The following is a 17240-nucleotide window of genomic DNA, read 5'->3' as shown; positions in this document are numbered from 1 at the left end:
GGGAAACTAAACCAAAATTAGCACTGAATCTGGCAGGCTTTTTCCAAAAGAATCTGGGTGTAGACAAGAGAGTGCATCATTGTTCACTCAGGATCTGGGGAGATGCAACCCAAGAATGCTGCCCTTCACCTCAGTTAGCTTTCCTCCCCAGCCCTCAGAGCACACAAATATCTAGCTCTCAATATGCCACCCTCTTTCTTAGAACTCCAGATAAACGTTTGATGTCATCTACTTCTGACCCCCTTCAATTGGCTTCTATGATATTTAGGTACTGATAAGTTTTCCTAAATATGTCATGAGAACTTGTCCAGATTTTATTTTTTACAGTTTTTCGACTTTTTCTTACCTCTTATATCCCCAGGTCTATTTCTATCCAAAACTCAGCCAAGACATAAACTCAAAAAGTCTCAACCGAAGCAGTTGCTTAAACTCTCACACTCTAACTTGTGTGCGTCGGTTCATTTGCTAAAATGTGAGACCCTGTGGCAAAGGAGCATTTGTATAGTTTCCTGATCCACATCAGAACCAAGCAACGAATTAGAGAATAATGAGAAGGGCTGGAGTCAAGGATGCTGAGCAGCAAAAAGTAACAGCTAACTGGGATAAGGCAGAGGAACTAAAAATGGCATAAAATCACCTAAAAGCTCAAAAGGCATTAGGAGTTGGGATCATCTAGCCTTACAGGTGTTGCTGTCTTAAAGATAGCAAAATAACATTGTCCTCAAATAATCATGACCTCGAATCATCAAGGAAAGACTGTTGTTTTGGATATGATTACGTAAGAATGCAAGGATGCATGGGAATTATTTTAAAAGATTTTTTTTTCCCTAGCAGTGAAAATAAAATAAAGTTTTGGCTCTTAGCAATAAATATGAAATCTAGAAAAGAACTTTATGTAAAACTCTCTTTTCTAACACTACTAAATCTTTTTCTCTTTTTGGAAATCAAGTTGAATGCAACAGAGTATATCTTTGAAATTAATCTTCTTTACAGAGATTTTGCTAAACCAAGGTGTGTGTGTTATGGCCTTTCTCTGTATATGTGTCCTGTATAGGGTGGGCTCTGATCTGAACATTTGTGTCCTCCCCAAATCCATGTGTTGAAATCCTAACCTCCAAGGTGATGGTATTAGGAGGTAGGATCTTTGGAAGGTGATTAGGTCATGAAGATTCTTTCCTCCTGAATGGGATTAGTGCCCTTATTGAAGAAGCCAAGAGAGAACTATTATGTCTTCCATCATGTGAGGAAACGGCAAGAAGGAACCTTCTGTGAACTGAAAAGTGACCCTCACCCAACCCAAAATCTTTCACTGCCATGATCTTGAACTTCCCAGCCTCCAGAACTGTGAGAACTAAATGTCTATTGTTTATAAGCCACCTGGTTTATGGTATTTTGTTACAGAAGTCTGAAGAGACTCAGACAGGGAGGTACACCCCTTTTCTATTTGGGAACATAGGATTTAGGAGCCCCCATGTCCTTTGTAATTCAAAGCTATTGAATTCAAGGCCACTGTTGTAATTCAAGGTTAATTCCAATATGTAATGATTTTCACAAACTCATTTCCTAGTTGTCCCATTGCTATCTGCTGTAAAAATTATTATAAGGCTTTGAACTTACTGTGAGTTATTTATGCTATAGGAAATTTTATTTGGTTCTCTTTAGCCTTTACAGCATACCATTTAAGTCACCAGTACTAACAATAGCACCATGCAAAAAAATAAAGATTGTTTTCTCCAGTTCAGTAGCTAGTTCATTTTCCTACTTTTTGCCACCTCACTTTTACACTGGGGAAATTTATGTTGTCACCAGAGACATAGTCTAGATTTCATGTCTTAATTTCTGCATTCAAGAAACATAGTAATGGTTAAAGTAAAAATGTTTAAGGTGTTTGATGACCCATTTAAGCCCATAGACCAGGAACCCAAAAATTCTGTGTTGCTACTCACCCTCCCACCAATGGAATACCAGAGGAACAGTATAATGAGAATCAAAATGCCACTTCAATTATGGGTGTAAAAGAACCCAATATGCCAACCCAGGACATAGGACAAGTTGGAGCACACATGTTCAGTCTCAAACCGAAGAGGGACTTTTTTCTCATCCAGTTGAAAATCTTTGCATGTCCTCACACTGCAGCCAGATTTTTGTAGGGACATAATCATAGAAAGGGAAGGAGATCAATCGCTCATGTCCGCACAGCAGGCCAGGTGTCACAGAAAAGTGTCCATGCACACTTGCCTCAGGCCTTTTGTTTCTTCCTGCAGGAGCCCCTATTTTAAAGATAATTATGGCAACTTAGCTTCTACCCCAGTGATTTTTTTAAATTTCAAAGCAGTTCTAGCTGGGAGCATTTTAAGTATTTTAAAGCTGAACATTAAACGTAGGTAATCCCAGTGACTGCAAAGAAGCTATAGGCAAATGTACTGGTTAGAGTCCTCTTGGTTGCTCTTCGAGAATGGTACCTGCAAGGCAATTCCTAGTCTATAAAAAGGGAATATCACTGAAGGATGCACAGAGAGTTCCTAGATGTGAGGCTGAAGTGGTCTGATTTCAACTAGAGCAGATGAACAGAATGTGGTAGGACTACAGAAAAAGAATTTAGGAAAGTGTAGCAGAGACTCTGAGTAATGAGAGACAGCGCCACCAAATTCTCAGGAATTGATCATCGTGTTTTAATGTTGCAGATTCAATGATATGTTCATACCACCAATGATAATGCAAAAATGCAATGGCACAAAAGGACAGGCCAAGGGCAGATGATTCCACAGGCATTTGTGTTGGAAGTGCTCTGATTCGTGATCTTCATAGCGACTGCATAAAGAGCTGCATTCCATTTGGAGACTTCAGCAAATACAAACACATTGTATGTAAATACAACCCAGGAATTGTTTTTGGATTCCTCTCTTCTCTTCACAGGCTTCCCCATCTCAGCAGATGGTATGGGAGTCATCCTTGATATTCTGTTTTCTTCAGCATGCCCACAGTCACAACCCATCAGCAAGTTTTGTTGATTATACCTTCAAAATGCAACCACTTCACATCATCTCTAGCGCTGACATGCAAATCCACGTCGCCATCATCTCTTGCCTGGATAACTGCAGTAACCTTCAAACTGGGCCCCTTGCTTCTGCTTTGCCCTGTTCCCACCCTGATAATCCACTCTCAAAGTACTCAATATTCTTGAATGAGTTGTTTGGTTGGTTGGTTGGTTTTTAATCAGTTTTATTTTTTTGGAACAGTTTTGGTTCACAGCAAAATTGAGTGGAAAGTGCTGAATTCCCCAGCAACCTCCCCCACTGCCCACAGCTGCCCCCATTATCAACACCCCCCCCCCACCAGAGTGGTACATTAGTTATAATCAATTAACCGACACTGATATATCATCACCTGCACTCTGTAGCTTAGCGTTCACTCTTGATGTTGTACAGTCTATGGTTTTGACAAATGTATAATGACATGTATTCACTGTTGTAGTATCATATAAAATAGTTTCACTACCCTAAAATTTCTCGTGCTGGGCCTATTTATTCCCAACCCTTGGCAACCACTGATCTGGAAAAGGCAAAACTATTTGTCTCCATCGTTTTGCCTTTTCCAGAATGTCATATGGTTGGAATCGTATAATCTGTAGCTTTTTCAGATTGGCTTCTTTCACTTAGTAATATGCATGTAAGGTTCCTCCGTGTCTTTTTGCGGCTTAATAGCTCATTTCTTTTTAATGCTGAATAATATTCCATTGTCTGGATGTACCACAGTTTATACATTCACCTACTAAAGGACATCTTGGTTGCTTTAAAGTTTTGGCAATTATGAAGAAAAAGCTGCTAGAAACATCCATTACAGGTTTTTGTGTGAACATAAGTTTTCGACTCAATTTGGGTAAATGCCCATGAGGATGATTGCTGGATCGAATGGTTAGAGTGTTTTGTAAGAAACTGCCAAACTGTCTTGCAAAGTGGCTCAACCATTTTGCACTCCCACTGGCAATGAATGAGAATCTCTGTGGCTCCACATCCTTGCCAGCAATTGGTGTTTTCAGTGTTCTGGATTTTGGCAATTCTAATAGGTGTGTAGTGGTATCTCGTTGTTATTTCAATTTGCATTTTCCCAATGACATACAGCGTGGAGCATCTTTGTACAAATGTGTTTGCCATCTGTATGTTTTCTTTAGTGAGGTGTCTGTTCAGATCATTTGTCCATATGTTAATGGGGTTGTGGTATTTTCTTATTGTTGGGTTTTAAGAGTTCTTTACTTATTTTGGATAATAACCTTGCATATTTTTTTTCAACTTTGTGGCCTGTCTTCTCATTCTCTTGACAGTATCTTTCACAGAACAGAAGTTTTTAATTTTAATGAAATCCAAGTTATCAATTATTTCTTTCATGGATTGTGCCTTCGATGTTGTATCTAAAAAGTAATCGCCCAACTCAAGGTCATGTTCTCCTGTTATTTTCTAAAAATTTTATAATTTAGCATTTTACATTTAGGTTTATGATTCATTTTGAGTTTGTGTGTGTGTGTAGAGTGTAAGGTCTGAATGAGTTTTTAAAAATAAATCATATGAAGTCACTCTCCTGTTTAAAACTTTCCAGTGGCTTCCAATTATGTTTAGAATTAAGCCAAAGTTGGGCCGGTCGCGGTGGTTCACGCCTGTAATCTCAGCACTTTGGGAGGCTGAGGCAGGCGGATCACGAGGTCAGGAGATCGAGACCATCCTGGCTAACACAGTGAAACCCCATCTCTGCTAAAAATACAAAAAATTAGCCAGGCATGGTGGCAGGCACCTGTAGTCCCAGCTGCTCGGGAGGCTGAGGCAGGAGAATGGCGTGAACCCGGGAGGCGGAGCTTGCAGTGAGCTGAGGTCATGCCACTGCACTCCAGCCTGGGTGGTAGAGCAAGACTCTGTCTCAAAAAAAAAACAAAAGAAACCTTAAAAAATAAAAATAAAGAATTAAACCAAAGTGCTTACCACCTTACCATGGTCTGTGATTTCTACTCAACCTGACCAGTTTCCACAGCTTCAGGCTGACTTCAGACAATTTCATTTCCTTCTGCCTCTCGGACATGTGGAGTTCATTCATAGCATACATTGAAGCACGATATCATACCCAAGAATCTGTAGCTAGCAAATGAGACCTAGTAGCAATTAAATGAGTAAATGCTATAGAAAAGAGTGAATGGAAGAAATTTGGAGCAATTTCCTCAAACAACTTTCTTCAGTTTGTGTGTAGGAAGCAGATGGGTCAGGAGGAGGCTGGAAGAATCAGAGCCTGAATCAACTGACAACTGCCTAAGAAAGTGAAGAAAAGCTTGAACTGGATCTTTAAAAAAAGAATCCTGGCTAGGCACAGTGGTTCGCACCTGTAACACCAGAGCTTTGGGAGGCTGAAATGGGAGGACTGCTTGAGGTCAGGAGTTTGAGACCAGCCTGGGCAACATAGCAAGACCCTGTCTCTACTAAAAATTAAAAATAAAATATTAGCCAGACATGGTGACACTCACCTGTAGTCCCAGCTACTCAGGAGGCTGAGACAAGAGGATTGCTTGAGCCCTGGAAGTGGGGGCTATAGTGAGCTGTGATTGCACCATTGCATTCCAGCCTGGGCCAAAAAAAAAAAAAGAAAAAAAATCCTGAGATTGATCACTTTAAAATCTATAGTTACTTCATGTAAGTGTACACTTTAAAATCTATAATTACTTCATGTAAGAATAAGGGATCATTTTTATTGGGGTACTATGGGTCATACATGCAATCTTTAAAACTTGTACTGTATTACAAAGGGGCGACTCTTTTTCATTAATTTACTTCTATTTGAATTAATAATTATATATACAGATGCTCTTTGACCTACAATGCGGTCATGTCCCAATAAAGACATTGTAAGCCAAAAATATTATAAGTCAAAAAATGCATTTAATACTCTAATAAACTCACAGAAAGGGTGAAAGTGTTTAAGTTGAGCCATAGTAAGTCAGGGACCATCTAAATACAGTAGTTCCCCCTTATCTATGGTTGCAGTCTGCGGTTTCAGTTATCCATAGTCAACTGCAGTCCAAAAATATTAAATGGAAAATTCAAGAAACAATGCATAAGTTTGCAATTTCGTGCCATTCTGAGCAGCATGATGAAATCTCATCTATCCCATTTCTGCCCCAGCTGGAACATGAGTCACTCCTTTGTCCAGCAGATCCACACTGTCTATGGTACCCACATGTTAGGCACTTAGTAGCCTTCTAGGTTATCAGATTGACTGTCCTGGTATTGCCATCACCTTTACTTTACTTCAGAATGACCCCAAAGCCATCATCATCACATGTTTTGGCATATTTTATTATTTTATTCTTATTCTTGTTTTCTATTTTATTATTAGTTATTGTTAATTTCTTACTGTTCCTAATTTATAAGTTAAACTTTATGATAAGCATGTATATATATAAGAAAAACAGTATATATAGGTTTTGGTACTATCTGTGGTTTCAGGCATCTCTTTTGTGGGGGTGGGCAGTAGTAAAACATATCCCCCAAGGATAAGGGGGGACTATTCATATTTCAAACCTGAATTTTCTTTTTTTGAGACGGAGTCTCGCTCTGTTGCCCAAGCTGGAGTGCAGTGGCCGGATCTCAGCTCACTGCAAGCTCCGCCTCCCGGGTTCACACCATTCTCCTGCCTCAGCCTCCCGAGTAGCTGGGACTACAGGCGCCCGCCACCTCGCCCGGCTAGTTTTTTGTACTTTTTAGTAGAGACGGGGTTTCACCGTGTTAGCCAGGGTGGTCTCGATCTCCTGACCTTGTGATCCGCCCGCCTCGGCCTCCCAAAGTGCTGGGATTACAGGCTTGAGCCACCGCGCCCGGCCTCAAACCTGAATTTTCCCAGAATCATGATTTTTTAAAAACTTTCTAAGGTGTACTTGATGTCTTGCTATCAGCTCTGTTTGACGGTGCATTTCTAATCCTCCACTCACCTGTCATTTAGGACACTGTTCTCCCAGGTACACATCAGCTGCAGTGATGGAACTTAAAGACAGCTGTTCTGTATTCCTCTCTCTCACTGTCGCTCTTCGCCACAAGTTTTGCCAACTTGTCCTGAACACACGTATGCCTTCTGCTATAACTAACAAAATGTACTCTTGCATGAACGGAACTAAATGGCATTTAGATGCTTTTACTTAAAATATCAATAATGAAACCAAAAACTCCAGCTTCTCTTTTGCATCTCATGAGGACACTCACGTAAACGTTATGACAGTAATATTTCTCAATGATATGCTCCATTTACTCCCTCAGTAATGGGTTCTACAGTGTTAAATCCTACTTTATAATAAACAACGTTATAATAATGTTATAACCCAGCTTAGTTCGGTTGAAAAGAAATTCATCTTTGAATCACTAGAAATAACACAATTCTCTTCCAGGCTAATGTAAATAGCATTTCATTATTCCTTACATCCTACAATACCATGTGCTTAATACTGTATCCAGCAAATAGTATATATTTGAACATTTTAATGGAATGTCTACTTGGTAACGATAATGTTATTTATATCTTATTGGGAAGATAGATATGTTTAGCTCCGCAGAAACCAATTTTACGAATTTCATGAAGGTCTGGTGCCAGCTAGTGGTACGTATTATATATGCATCAAAAAGATAATTGATTTTTTTTTAAGTAACCAAAGACAACATGGTCTCATCGAGATTGAAAAATTGCTTAAAAACAACGTTTAAAGGAATATTGTTTGCCGTGTTGAGGAGAACCAACGGACTGTGCATAAGAATGGATGTCTGTCCTGGCCGGGCACGTGACTCATGCCTGTAATCCCAGCACTTTGGGAGACCAAGACGGGTGGATCACCTGAGGTCAGGAGTTCGAGACCAGCCTGGCCAACATGGCAAAACCTTGTCTCTACTAAAAATACAAAAAATTAGCTGGGCATGGTGGCACCTGCCTGTAATCCCAGCTACTTGGGAGGCTGAGACAAGAGAATCACTTGAACCCAGGAGGCAGAGGTTGCAGTGAGCTGAGATTGTGCTGTTGCACTCCAGCCTGGGCACAAGAGTGAAACTCCGTCTCAGGAAAAAAAAAAAAAAAAATGGATGTCTGGAATGTTCTGTTGTCCTATAATGCTCTGTGTCAACTTCCACTTAGTCATTATGCTCCCATATTCTGATTATTCATGTGTCTGTCGTTCTTATTGTATCAGGAAGTTACTGGGATATGGCTCATGCCTTCGTTTCTGTAATTCACCATGTGTCACAAGATCTGACAATTAGATGCAGAAAGAAATATTTATTGAATACATAAGAGAATTCAAGAAAAATTATTGCCATATTTCACTTACCACAGTGCCTGATCTGAAAGCAGTTATTCGGGGTTCTCAGCACTGTGTCATGTCCGTAATTATTCAGAAGTATGCCAGACAACTTTGGGTCTCCAAGCTTTTTTAATCTTCAAGAATTTCCTAGTTGACTTAGATATCATAGATCTGTTGAACCATTAGCTGTCCCATGAGGCCTCCTTAGAAATTACAAGGCCTCTGAGACAAGCATCCCAGATCCAGCTTACTATTTTAACCATTTAGTCATTAGTAACAAATTTTGAACTGGCAGATTTTATTTTCCTGGGATGGGAGCCGGGTTATAAAACATATCTTACAGTTCAGTCTCTAATAACATTTACTTTTAAAATCAATGCTTTCTTATTAATTTGCTGATTAGTGGTGTTAATAATTGGCTCCAGTGGGAATGTCAGATGTAAGCTAATGGTTCATTAATCAAATTTAAAAGGCCATCATCTTTTAAACATGAGGATGAAACTTCTAATTTCTTTCAGGACTGACAGTCAGATATGCTCCTCTGGGGAGGGGATCTTTCCACTTTATGCCTTCAATGGTTGACACAATTTCCAGGGCCATTTGTTAATTATTCCCCCTGGTGTGAAGTAAAATTGATTTGGAAGGAGTTTTACGGAAGGAGTTTTAGAGTTCAGATTAGTTCAGCTTCCTCAGATGTATAAAGAAAATACAATTTCCATATTTTCTATAATTGACATAGTTTTCTCAGAAACCTATTTGAAGGATAGGTTTCAATGCATGTGCTCTGCATGCCACCATATCGAAAGAGTTGGTTTAGATGACCCGGTCATTTGTGGATAAATGATCACACTTTCAGTTTTCTCAGCCTTTCTCTGCTGCTATCCAATATTGGTTTTGGAAGAAAGTTTGGGGTCCAGAGGCTTTGTTTTTACAATCTTGTGCAGTGGGGCCTGAGGGCCAAGCACCTGCAGAACATCTTCCAGATCCTTGTCGATTTCTGCTATAGGCAGGTTGGTGTGGGCTGCTCCCAGGACAGCTGCAATAGGTGCCATCTCATCACCTGGAACTCAATGCTGAAGTCTGTGTTTCAGACATCTGCTTCCAGCATAAAATCCCTGCACACTGTGGCCTTTGTCCCAACCTCAGGCTCCCATCCACCCACCATTCTTAGATCTGCTGTGCCTTTTACTACTGTGGCATGCAAGAAATTCCAGATGCATTGACTGCCACATGAGAGGGTTGGGAAGCACTGCCTTAAGCTCATCTTTCTTGCTACCACCCATATGATATAAAATTCATGTTGACTCTGATCACATGTGGAGCTTCTTCTATGGGCATGGGACTAACTACCTCACAGGCTACCTCATACTTGTCTGGGATTTTTTATTCCTCCCTGTTAACTCTCCTTCTTCGAGTTTCTTCCACAGAGGAGAAAAATGAGGCACCTGCTGAGCTCAGTATCTTACCTTTATCTTTCTTTGCCTCCAGGTCATGAAGAAACATGCTTTCCTTTTCCTGGATATTATATCCTAATTTTTCCCATCCCTTAACATATAGAAAAAAAATCTCCATGACGTATCTTATCATACTTGGCTCTTTAAAAAAAGAGAGAGAGAGCAAGAGAGAGAGAGAGAGAAAATCTCACCCTATCACTCAGGCTGGAGTGTGGTAGCTCAGTCACAGCTCACTGCAGCCTCAGACTCCTCAAAGCAAGTGATCCTCCCACCTCAGTCTCTCAAACTGCTGAGATTACAGGCATAAGCCACTGCACCTGGCACTGTGCCTGGCTCCTGATATGTTGATAGGAGTTTAAAGAATTTTACTGCCTTCCTTTCCGTTATGGTTCAGGCTTAAGGGTGGAAGGTTGCAAAGAAATAGAAATTGAATTGAAAATGAAAACTCGATCCTTTAGTGTTTTAAAAACCTTGTCTTTGTTACACCTACATCAATGGTTGTAAACTCTGGCTGCATATTAAAATCCCAGGGATCTTTTGAAAAAGCAAATGGCTAGACCAACCATAAAAAAAAATCAAACCAAAATATCAGATACTCAGCAACCAGATGCTGGGGTAGTTTAGTGCATTGCTTGGTGTCGCTTAGGAAATTAGTCCCACCCAGCTGGGTGCCCTTCCTCCCTCCTGCATTGCCAAGCCGACCACTGTGCTGAACCAGTGATTTCTATTCCTAAATAGATATGCAAACCAAACTCATAATTTGTTTAATGTTTGTAGTACAGTGTGTGTGTGTGTATGTGTAGTATATACATATTCTATAAAAAAAGAAAAGAAAAAAATGTTTTCCTCATTTACTTCCTTATCCATTATAATATTATGGTGGAGTTTTGGCCCAACAGCTATGCTAGCAGGAGATGGTTCTTTAAGGAAAGTGTCCTCTGTCCTCATTACACAATGAGCTGATTCCTGTTACTGTAGTGAACAGCTGACTCTGCCGATCACATCAGCTCTGCCTTTTTGCCCTTCCTTCCCAACCCCATCCCAACTCCACAGAAGACTTCCGCATTCTCAGTTTCTCTGGAGTCACTTCTAAGGACATCTAATGCTTTAATTTCTCGCAATCTGTGGGAAGAAACAGAGAAATTGAGCAGAGGCATGCAACTTGATGGTTTGTTTGTTTGTTTGTTTGTTTGTTTGTTTGTTTGTTTGTTTTGAGATGGAGTTTCGCTCTTGTCGCACAGGCTGGAGTGCAGTGGCGCAATCTCAGCTCACCACAACCTCCGTCTCCTGAGTTCAAGTGATTATCCTGCCTCGGCCTCCAGAGAAGCTGGGACTACAGGCGCCTGCCACCACGTCCGGCTAATTTTTGTATTTTCAGTAGAGATGGGGTTCACCATGTTGGCCAGGCTGGTTTTGAACTCCTGACCTCATGATCCATCCACCTCGGCCTCCCAAAGTGCAGGGATTACAGGCATGAGCCACCGCGCCTGGCTGATGTTTTTTACTAATACCAGACATCCTTAAATCCTGCACCAAAAGTAAAGGCAACACAGTCCATGCAGCCATTAACTTCTCATCACTTCTAAACAATGTGTGATGTCTAAGCTCTTTCTACGTTTAAGCTACCATGTATTTTCGAATCTCCTCTCTTCTTTGTTTCCTGATTCATATTCTCTCCCTTCCCCTCTTCTTCCCCCCTCCTTCCCTCCTCTCCTCCAAATATACAAGAAGCTTGCAGCTATTTGTTTCTGTAAAACAGAACAATAAATCCAACAAGATGAGACTCCTGAGGTTGTCAGGAAACTAACAGCAGGCTGCCGATACTTCTCCAACCCCTCTGTTTTAAAGGGGTTCACTTGCCCTTAAGGAAAAGGAAGGTCAGAAATTTATCAGAAGAAGCATGGCATCTTATTTGCCAGTCTCTTTCTCCATCTTTCACATGTTAACCATTGTATATTCTGTCTATGGCAAACAAAGATTCCTAGTTGCTGAGTTTCACAATCCCTGTTAAGACAGTTCATTCTGGGAGTCGAGCTGGCTCAACTAAATGCCATTTGAGCTTTCCAACTTGGGAAAAGCAAGCCACCCATCTAATAACAGCCTTTTTTTTTTTATTTTTGCAATGAGTTTCGCTCTTGTCGCTCAGGCTGGAGTGCAGTGGTGCAATCTCAGTTCACTGCAACCTCTACCTCCCATGTTCAAGTGATTCTCCTGCCTCAGCCTCCCAAGTATCTGGGATTACAGGTGCCTGCCACCACGCCCAGCTAATTTTTTATATTTTTAGTAGAGAGAGGGTTTCATCACGTTGGCCAGGCTGGTCTCGAACTCTTTACCTCAGGCAATCCACCCACCTCAGCTTCCCAAAGTGCTGGGATTACAGGCATGAGGCACTGCCCCGGCCCAGCCTCACTTTTTATAAAGAGAGAACTCTGCAAGAGGCTGTCTGCAGATAACCAGCAAGGGGGATCGGCCCATTTGTCCAGGAGCGCCCTCACTCTTTCTGTCGGGTTTTTGTGGCTATAAATATTGACACCACTTTCACATGTGCAGCCCAAGTATTTCTTTTTCCTGTTTCTCTGGGAGTTATTTGAGGATGGCATCTGAAGGCCTTTAAGTGTGAAGAGTTAAGAAGTATCATGTCTTTTATGACTGGCCACTGCTGATGGGACTGGCTGTGGCCATCCAGAAAACACTTCCCTTGATTTGTGTCATTGTGGCGTTTGCTTGGGCTCTGGAGAGCAAGTCATTCATGATTGTCCTGGTTAGAAATTTCATAGCCAAAGATTCATTTGTCTCTCTGTTTTTCCATTTCCAGCCTGGCTGTGTAAATACAACTGAAGTGGACATTAAGAAATCATCCAGAATGAGAAACCCCCACAAAACACGGAAGGTAAAACTGACATTTGTTGTGCTGATCTTGGTGATGGATTGCATTGTTTACAGGATGTCAGCCATGAACACTGTCTTCCCATGTCATGGACTATCTTCCTCACTCTTCCCGGCCTTCCACAGCCCTCCCTTCCTCAAGAATAGCCCCATCCTGATGCTCAAGCACACCAGGGTCCCAAGACAGAGCGGTGGTACTGACTAACTGACAGGAGAGGAACAGGAAGCAGAGGACCCCTCTCCTCTCCCAGAGAAGTGTGTGGCCTTCAGAGCCCAGGAAAGGAGGAAAAGAAGATGGAGGTTTTCTAACGATGATTTCTAGGGAAATCTAAGGATGATTTCCTTAGAAATCATCGTTAGAAAACCTGATACTGATGAGAGAAGGGCATTTTAAAACCCGAGGAAAGGGGGACATCTAGAAGATATTTAATTACAGAAAGAGTGCAGGGACCCCCTCTTAACACTAGAATTTTGTGACACAACCATAAGACAGTGGCTGTATTTCAGTGGTCGTTATCTGAGAGAATATCGGTGTGCAGGGTGCAGGGGAAGCTATTCCGAGTTCAGTGACATTTTAAATAACCCTTTGAAAATGCATAGCGATAGTCTCTACATATTTTTTAAAACAACACGTACAACTAGAAGGGATTTTTATTCATTCCATAAAACATGCTTGATGTACACAAGAATTTCTGGCCTGTAGCAGTCACTTTGAGAACACAGCCTATTGATTGGTCCTGCTGGATTAATACATCCCACAAAGTTCAAGGTCTTCTTTTCTGCGACTATTTCCTTAGTATTTCCTTAGCCATAGTGTTTTCCAGAGTCTGTGTCCCTGCAGTAAGCACCCAATATTTTTTTCTAGTCTTATTTTATGTTGCCTTTTTCTCCCATCCCTAGAAACATATAGCTTCACGTTCAAAGGCCCCAGTATGGTCCAAGTACCTTTCTTTCTTTTAAGGCAGTTTACCTTGATGTTAGGATAAACAAGCCGAAGCAAAGCACCACAAAACCAACTCAGATGTGGTGCTCAAATGTATCTGCCTCTAGGAACTCTCCGAGGGAGAGGCGAAATCAGACCAAAGCAAGCCTGTCTGGTCTGTCTCTCTTGTGGCTGGCCCTACTTAATTGCTTTCATCTTCTGCTCACAGCACATCCTGAGGGCACCAAGAACTATTTTTGCAGAACAAGATTCAAAACTGCTATCAGCTCTCCAAAAAGTACATTAAGCCACCTCTCTCCACTTTCTGAATCATGAAATTACTCTTCGAAATACTTTATTGGGTGTCCTATTTCCCCCAACAGACACTAACCCAGACATGCTGTGATTCAGAAGAGAAAGCACATGAATTGACAAGATAGCACTTAGACACAATAAAGGCATCATTTATACTCTCTCTTCGGCACCATCTTCAGTATTGGTCATCTTTCTCGTGTTTCACATGGCACCCTTCTTTTTGAACATTTGAGAAGCATTAGTTTACAATGTTGTTCTTCACATACCATCAGCCCTCATTTAATGATGAAAAGCCCATGAGGCATTGCAAGGTGAAATATTGCAAAAAAACAGAATCATTGAGATCTAGCTCTCTTTGTCTCGACAACATCTAATTTCTTGTGAATCAATCATGATAGAATGACAGGGCCTCACTCCAGAGCTGTCTGGTGCTAACATTTGCCAGGAGAAAACAAAAGTCCTGAAAAATATGACAGCAATTAACAGGTATGCCCTTATTTTCCACAGTTGGAGAAAACTGATTTTTCTTACCTTTTGATAAATATAGTTTCTCACAGTCAGAAGTGTTCAATTTGCTAGAATCTTCACAGATGATAATGTTATTTTACATGGAAGGTTTTACGACTCCAAGCCACATACTAATATGTTTTTTTAGAAGTATCACCACTGATACGTCATATGATACGAAGTATACAACTATGATATGCTCATAGTTGTTTAGGAATTGTAATGATCCACTGAATTAGCAAAATTAAGGAGTCTCTGCTCTATGCCAGACATGTCCTGGGCTTTAGGTACTCCATAGTAAATGGGACAGTCAGGGCCTTGCTCCCCCTAATTCATGGTCTCATAAGGGTGCAGGTATTGAGCAAGGAGACAAATGTCTGTACATGGATATAAGTATATGATTTCGTTAAGCTTTATGTAGTCTGCTGGGGCCACCTTAAAATACCGCAAACGAGGTGGTTATTAAAGAGTAGGAATTGGTTACCTCATAGTTATGGAAACTAGAAGTTCAAGATCAGGGTGGTGGCAAGTTCAGTTCCTGTGGAGTGTCTCTTCCTGGCTTGGGGATGGCCGCCTTATTCTCATATCCTCAGTGGCTTTTCCTGTGCGTGCATAGAGACAGAGAGAAAAACAAAACACAACAACCAACTCTGGGTCTCTTCCTCTTCTTAAGAGGACACCAGTTCTATTGCATTAGTTCCCACCCTAGAACCCCACCTAACCTTCATTTCCTCTTCACAGGCCCGATCTCCACATACAGCTGTGTTGGGGGATAGGGCTGCAACGTAAGAATTTGGGGGAGGAGACACAACTCCGCCCGTGGCATATGACAAAGGGAATTTAAGTGATTTGTGCTTGTGATTGCCACTGCATTTTATCAGTGAATACCTTGACAGCAATCAGCAAGCTGTTTCACCATCCTCTGAGGGGTCCACAGCTCTGTCTGCAGAGCTGGCGACACTGTGAGATCACAAACCACAGAGGCCAGCCAGTCACCCCTGGAAACCACCCTTCCCTTCCGCCGTAATTGGGCTGTCTCGGTAGCGCCTCCTCCCAGCTGTGTGGTCGGCCTCAGTCTTTATACTGCGGCTGCTCAGGAAGTGGAACCTATGGAACATGCTTAATCTTCGAAAGCAGATAATGCTCATAGCAAGGAGAGCTGCTGTTCATTTCTTTGGGAGCGAGCTATAACAATTTTCCTGTGATTATGTACCATAACAAGAGTAAAGGACCCAGTAAATCCCTAAACTAACAGTCTAGCATAGGTGCCTGAAGAATATCAGAGTCATTCCACATTTCATTTGGGAATGTTGTATCTAATTGTTGAATTTTTGACATGTTTATCAAATATAAGAAGCGAGGGCTTTGCTGTATGGATGATTTGAGCTGTTAAGAATCTACCATTAGTCCATTTTCAAGTCTTTCTTTTTAATTAGAATATACTTTACTACAATATAAGGAAATAGGTAAAAACGTGTTGTCTCAAGGATCTATGAAAGAATGATAATGTAGCATAGCCAGAAAGAAATCAGCCTAATCTAGGTAAGTTTGAAGGGGAACAGTCCGCCTGATGTTCTTGAGTCTGATACTAAATTTTGACTCTAATAGATTCTGTATTAGCCAGAGTTCTCCAGAGAAACCGAACCAGAAACAGAGAGTGGGGGGCGGGAGAGGGGGAGAAAGACAGAGACTTATATTAAGGCATTGGCTCACAGGATTATTGAGGCTTGGCGAGTTCAAACTCTGATGTGGGAGGCCAACAGGCTGGAGACCTAGGGAAGAGTGGCAGTTCAAATCCAAAGACACAGCTCTTGAGTCGCCGGGAAGCTTTTGCTGGGTTGCTGGCATCAGGGACCCACCTCGGCGTGTTGTCTTGTCGCCAGGCCCCTGGTGCACCCCAGCGGCAGGCAGAGCTCACGGCCATGCCTTTACCCCACCTGCTGCTGGTCCAAGGTCCGGGCACCGCGTCGATGGCGGCTCCGCAAAACATTCGACCCGGCTGCAGCCCTTGTCCTGAGCGGACTGAACTATAACATGAGACATCTGCGCCGCTTCTGCCGGGCCCAAGTGGTGTGGGGCTTCGGCCGTGGCTCCAGGCAGCTGGGCATCCCCGCAGCTAATTTTCCTGAACAAGTTTAGTAGCTAATCTTCCAGTTGATGTATCCATCGTCATTTTTTATGGTTGGGCCAGGGTTGGAAGTGGAGATGGCCTTTAGGTGGTGGTGAGCATAGGATGGACCCCTACCACAAGAATATGAAGAAGTCCATGGAAAGGCTTATCCTGCATACCTTCAAAGAGGACTTCTATGGGGAACTCCCCAATGCGGCCATTGTTCCCTACCTCAGACCAGAAAAGAACTTTCTTTAGAGTCACTTATTTCAGCAATTCCCGGCGACATTGAGGAGGCTAAGAAACGACTAGATTTACCAGAACATTTGAAACTCAAGATAATTTCTTCCAGGTTTCTAAAAGCAAAATAATGAACAGCCCCTGATGAAAAAAAAAAAAACGTATTATTTATTCATTCACTGTTTTCTAGTATTTCAGTGTTTATTACTATGCACCCTCATCTTGGTTATATTTTAAAACTCAAACGTTTTCCTACAGCTGCGAATTAAACAGTACAATGTAGTTACCATATCATGCTTCAGCTGTTAAATTAAGGCCATCATGTCATAGCACTAAAAAGATTCATTTAAAAATCAATATTTAAAAAATATATATTGATTAAAATGTACCACTAGAAAGGTATTACATGTCTTATAATGGAAGTGAAATGTATATAAGTACAGGTAAAAAGACAAATCACTAGTTTGAGATGAAAACTAAAATTTTCATGGT

The 17240-nt window shown here is 41.4% G+C and overlaps 1 protein-coding gene and 1 pseudogene across 2 annotated transcripts in view; both read left to right on the top strand.

Annotated features, from left to right (window-relative positions):
* The window catches only part of RGS7 (regulator of G protein signaling 7), a 565601-nt gene that overhangs the window by 502286 nt on the left and 46075 nt on the right, over positions 1-17240 (top strand). For both annotated transcript variants that reach the window (XM_030936869.1, XM_030936868.1), the window contains exon 10: positions 12584-12658. In XM_030936869.1, the coding sequence (XP_030792729.1) occupies positions 12584-12658 (75 nt within the window). The remainder of the gene's footprint in view (positions 1-12583; positions 12659-17240) is intronic.
* Positions 16433-16893, top strand: LOC104679213 (annotated as a pseudogene).

The sequence above is a fragment of the Rhinopithecus roxellana genome, chromosome 8 (genome assembly GCF_007565055.1).
Source record: "Rhinopithecus roxellana isolate Shanxi Qingling chromosome 8, ASM756505v1, whole genome shotgun sequence".
Taxonomy (NCBI): domain Eukaryota; kingdom Metazoa; phylum Chordata; class Mammalia; order Primates; family Cercopithecidae; genus Rhinopithecus; species Rhinopithecus roxellana.
The sequence above is the reverse complement of the archived record's forward strand: the minus strand, read 5'-3'. Positions and strand labels throughout refer to the sequence as shown.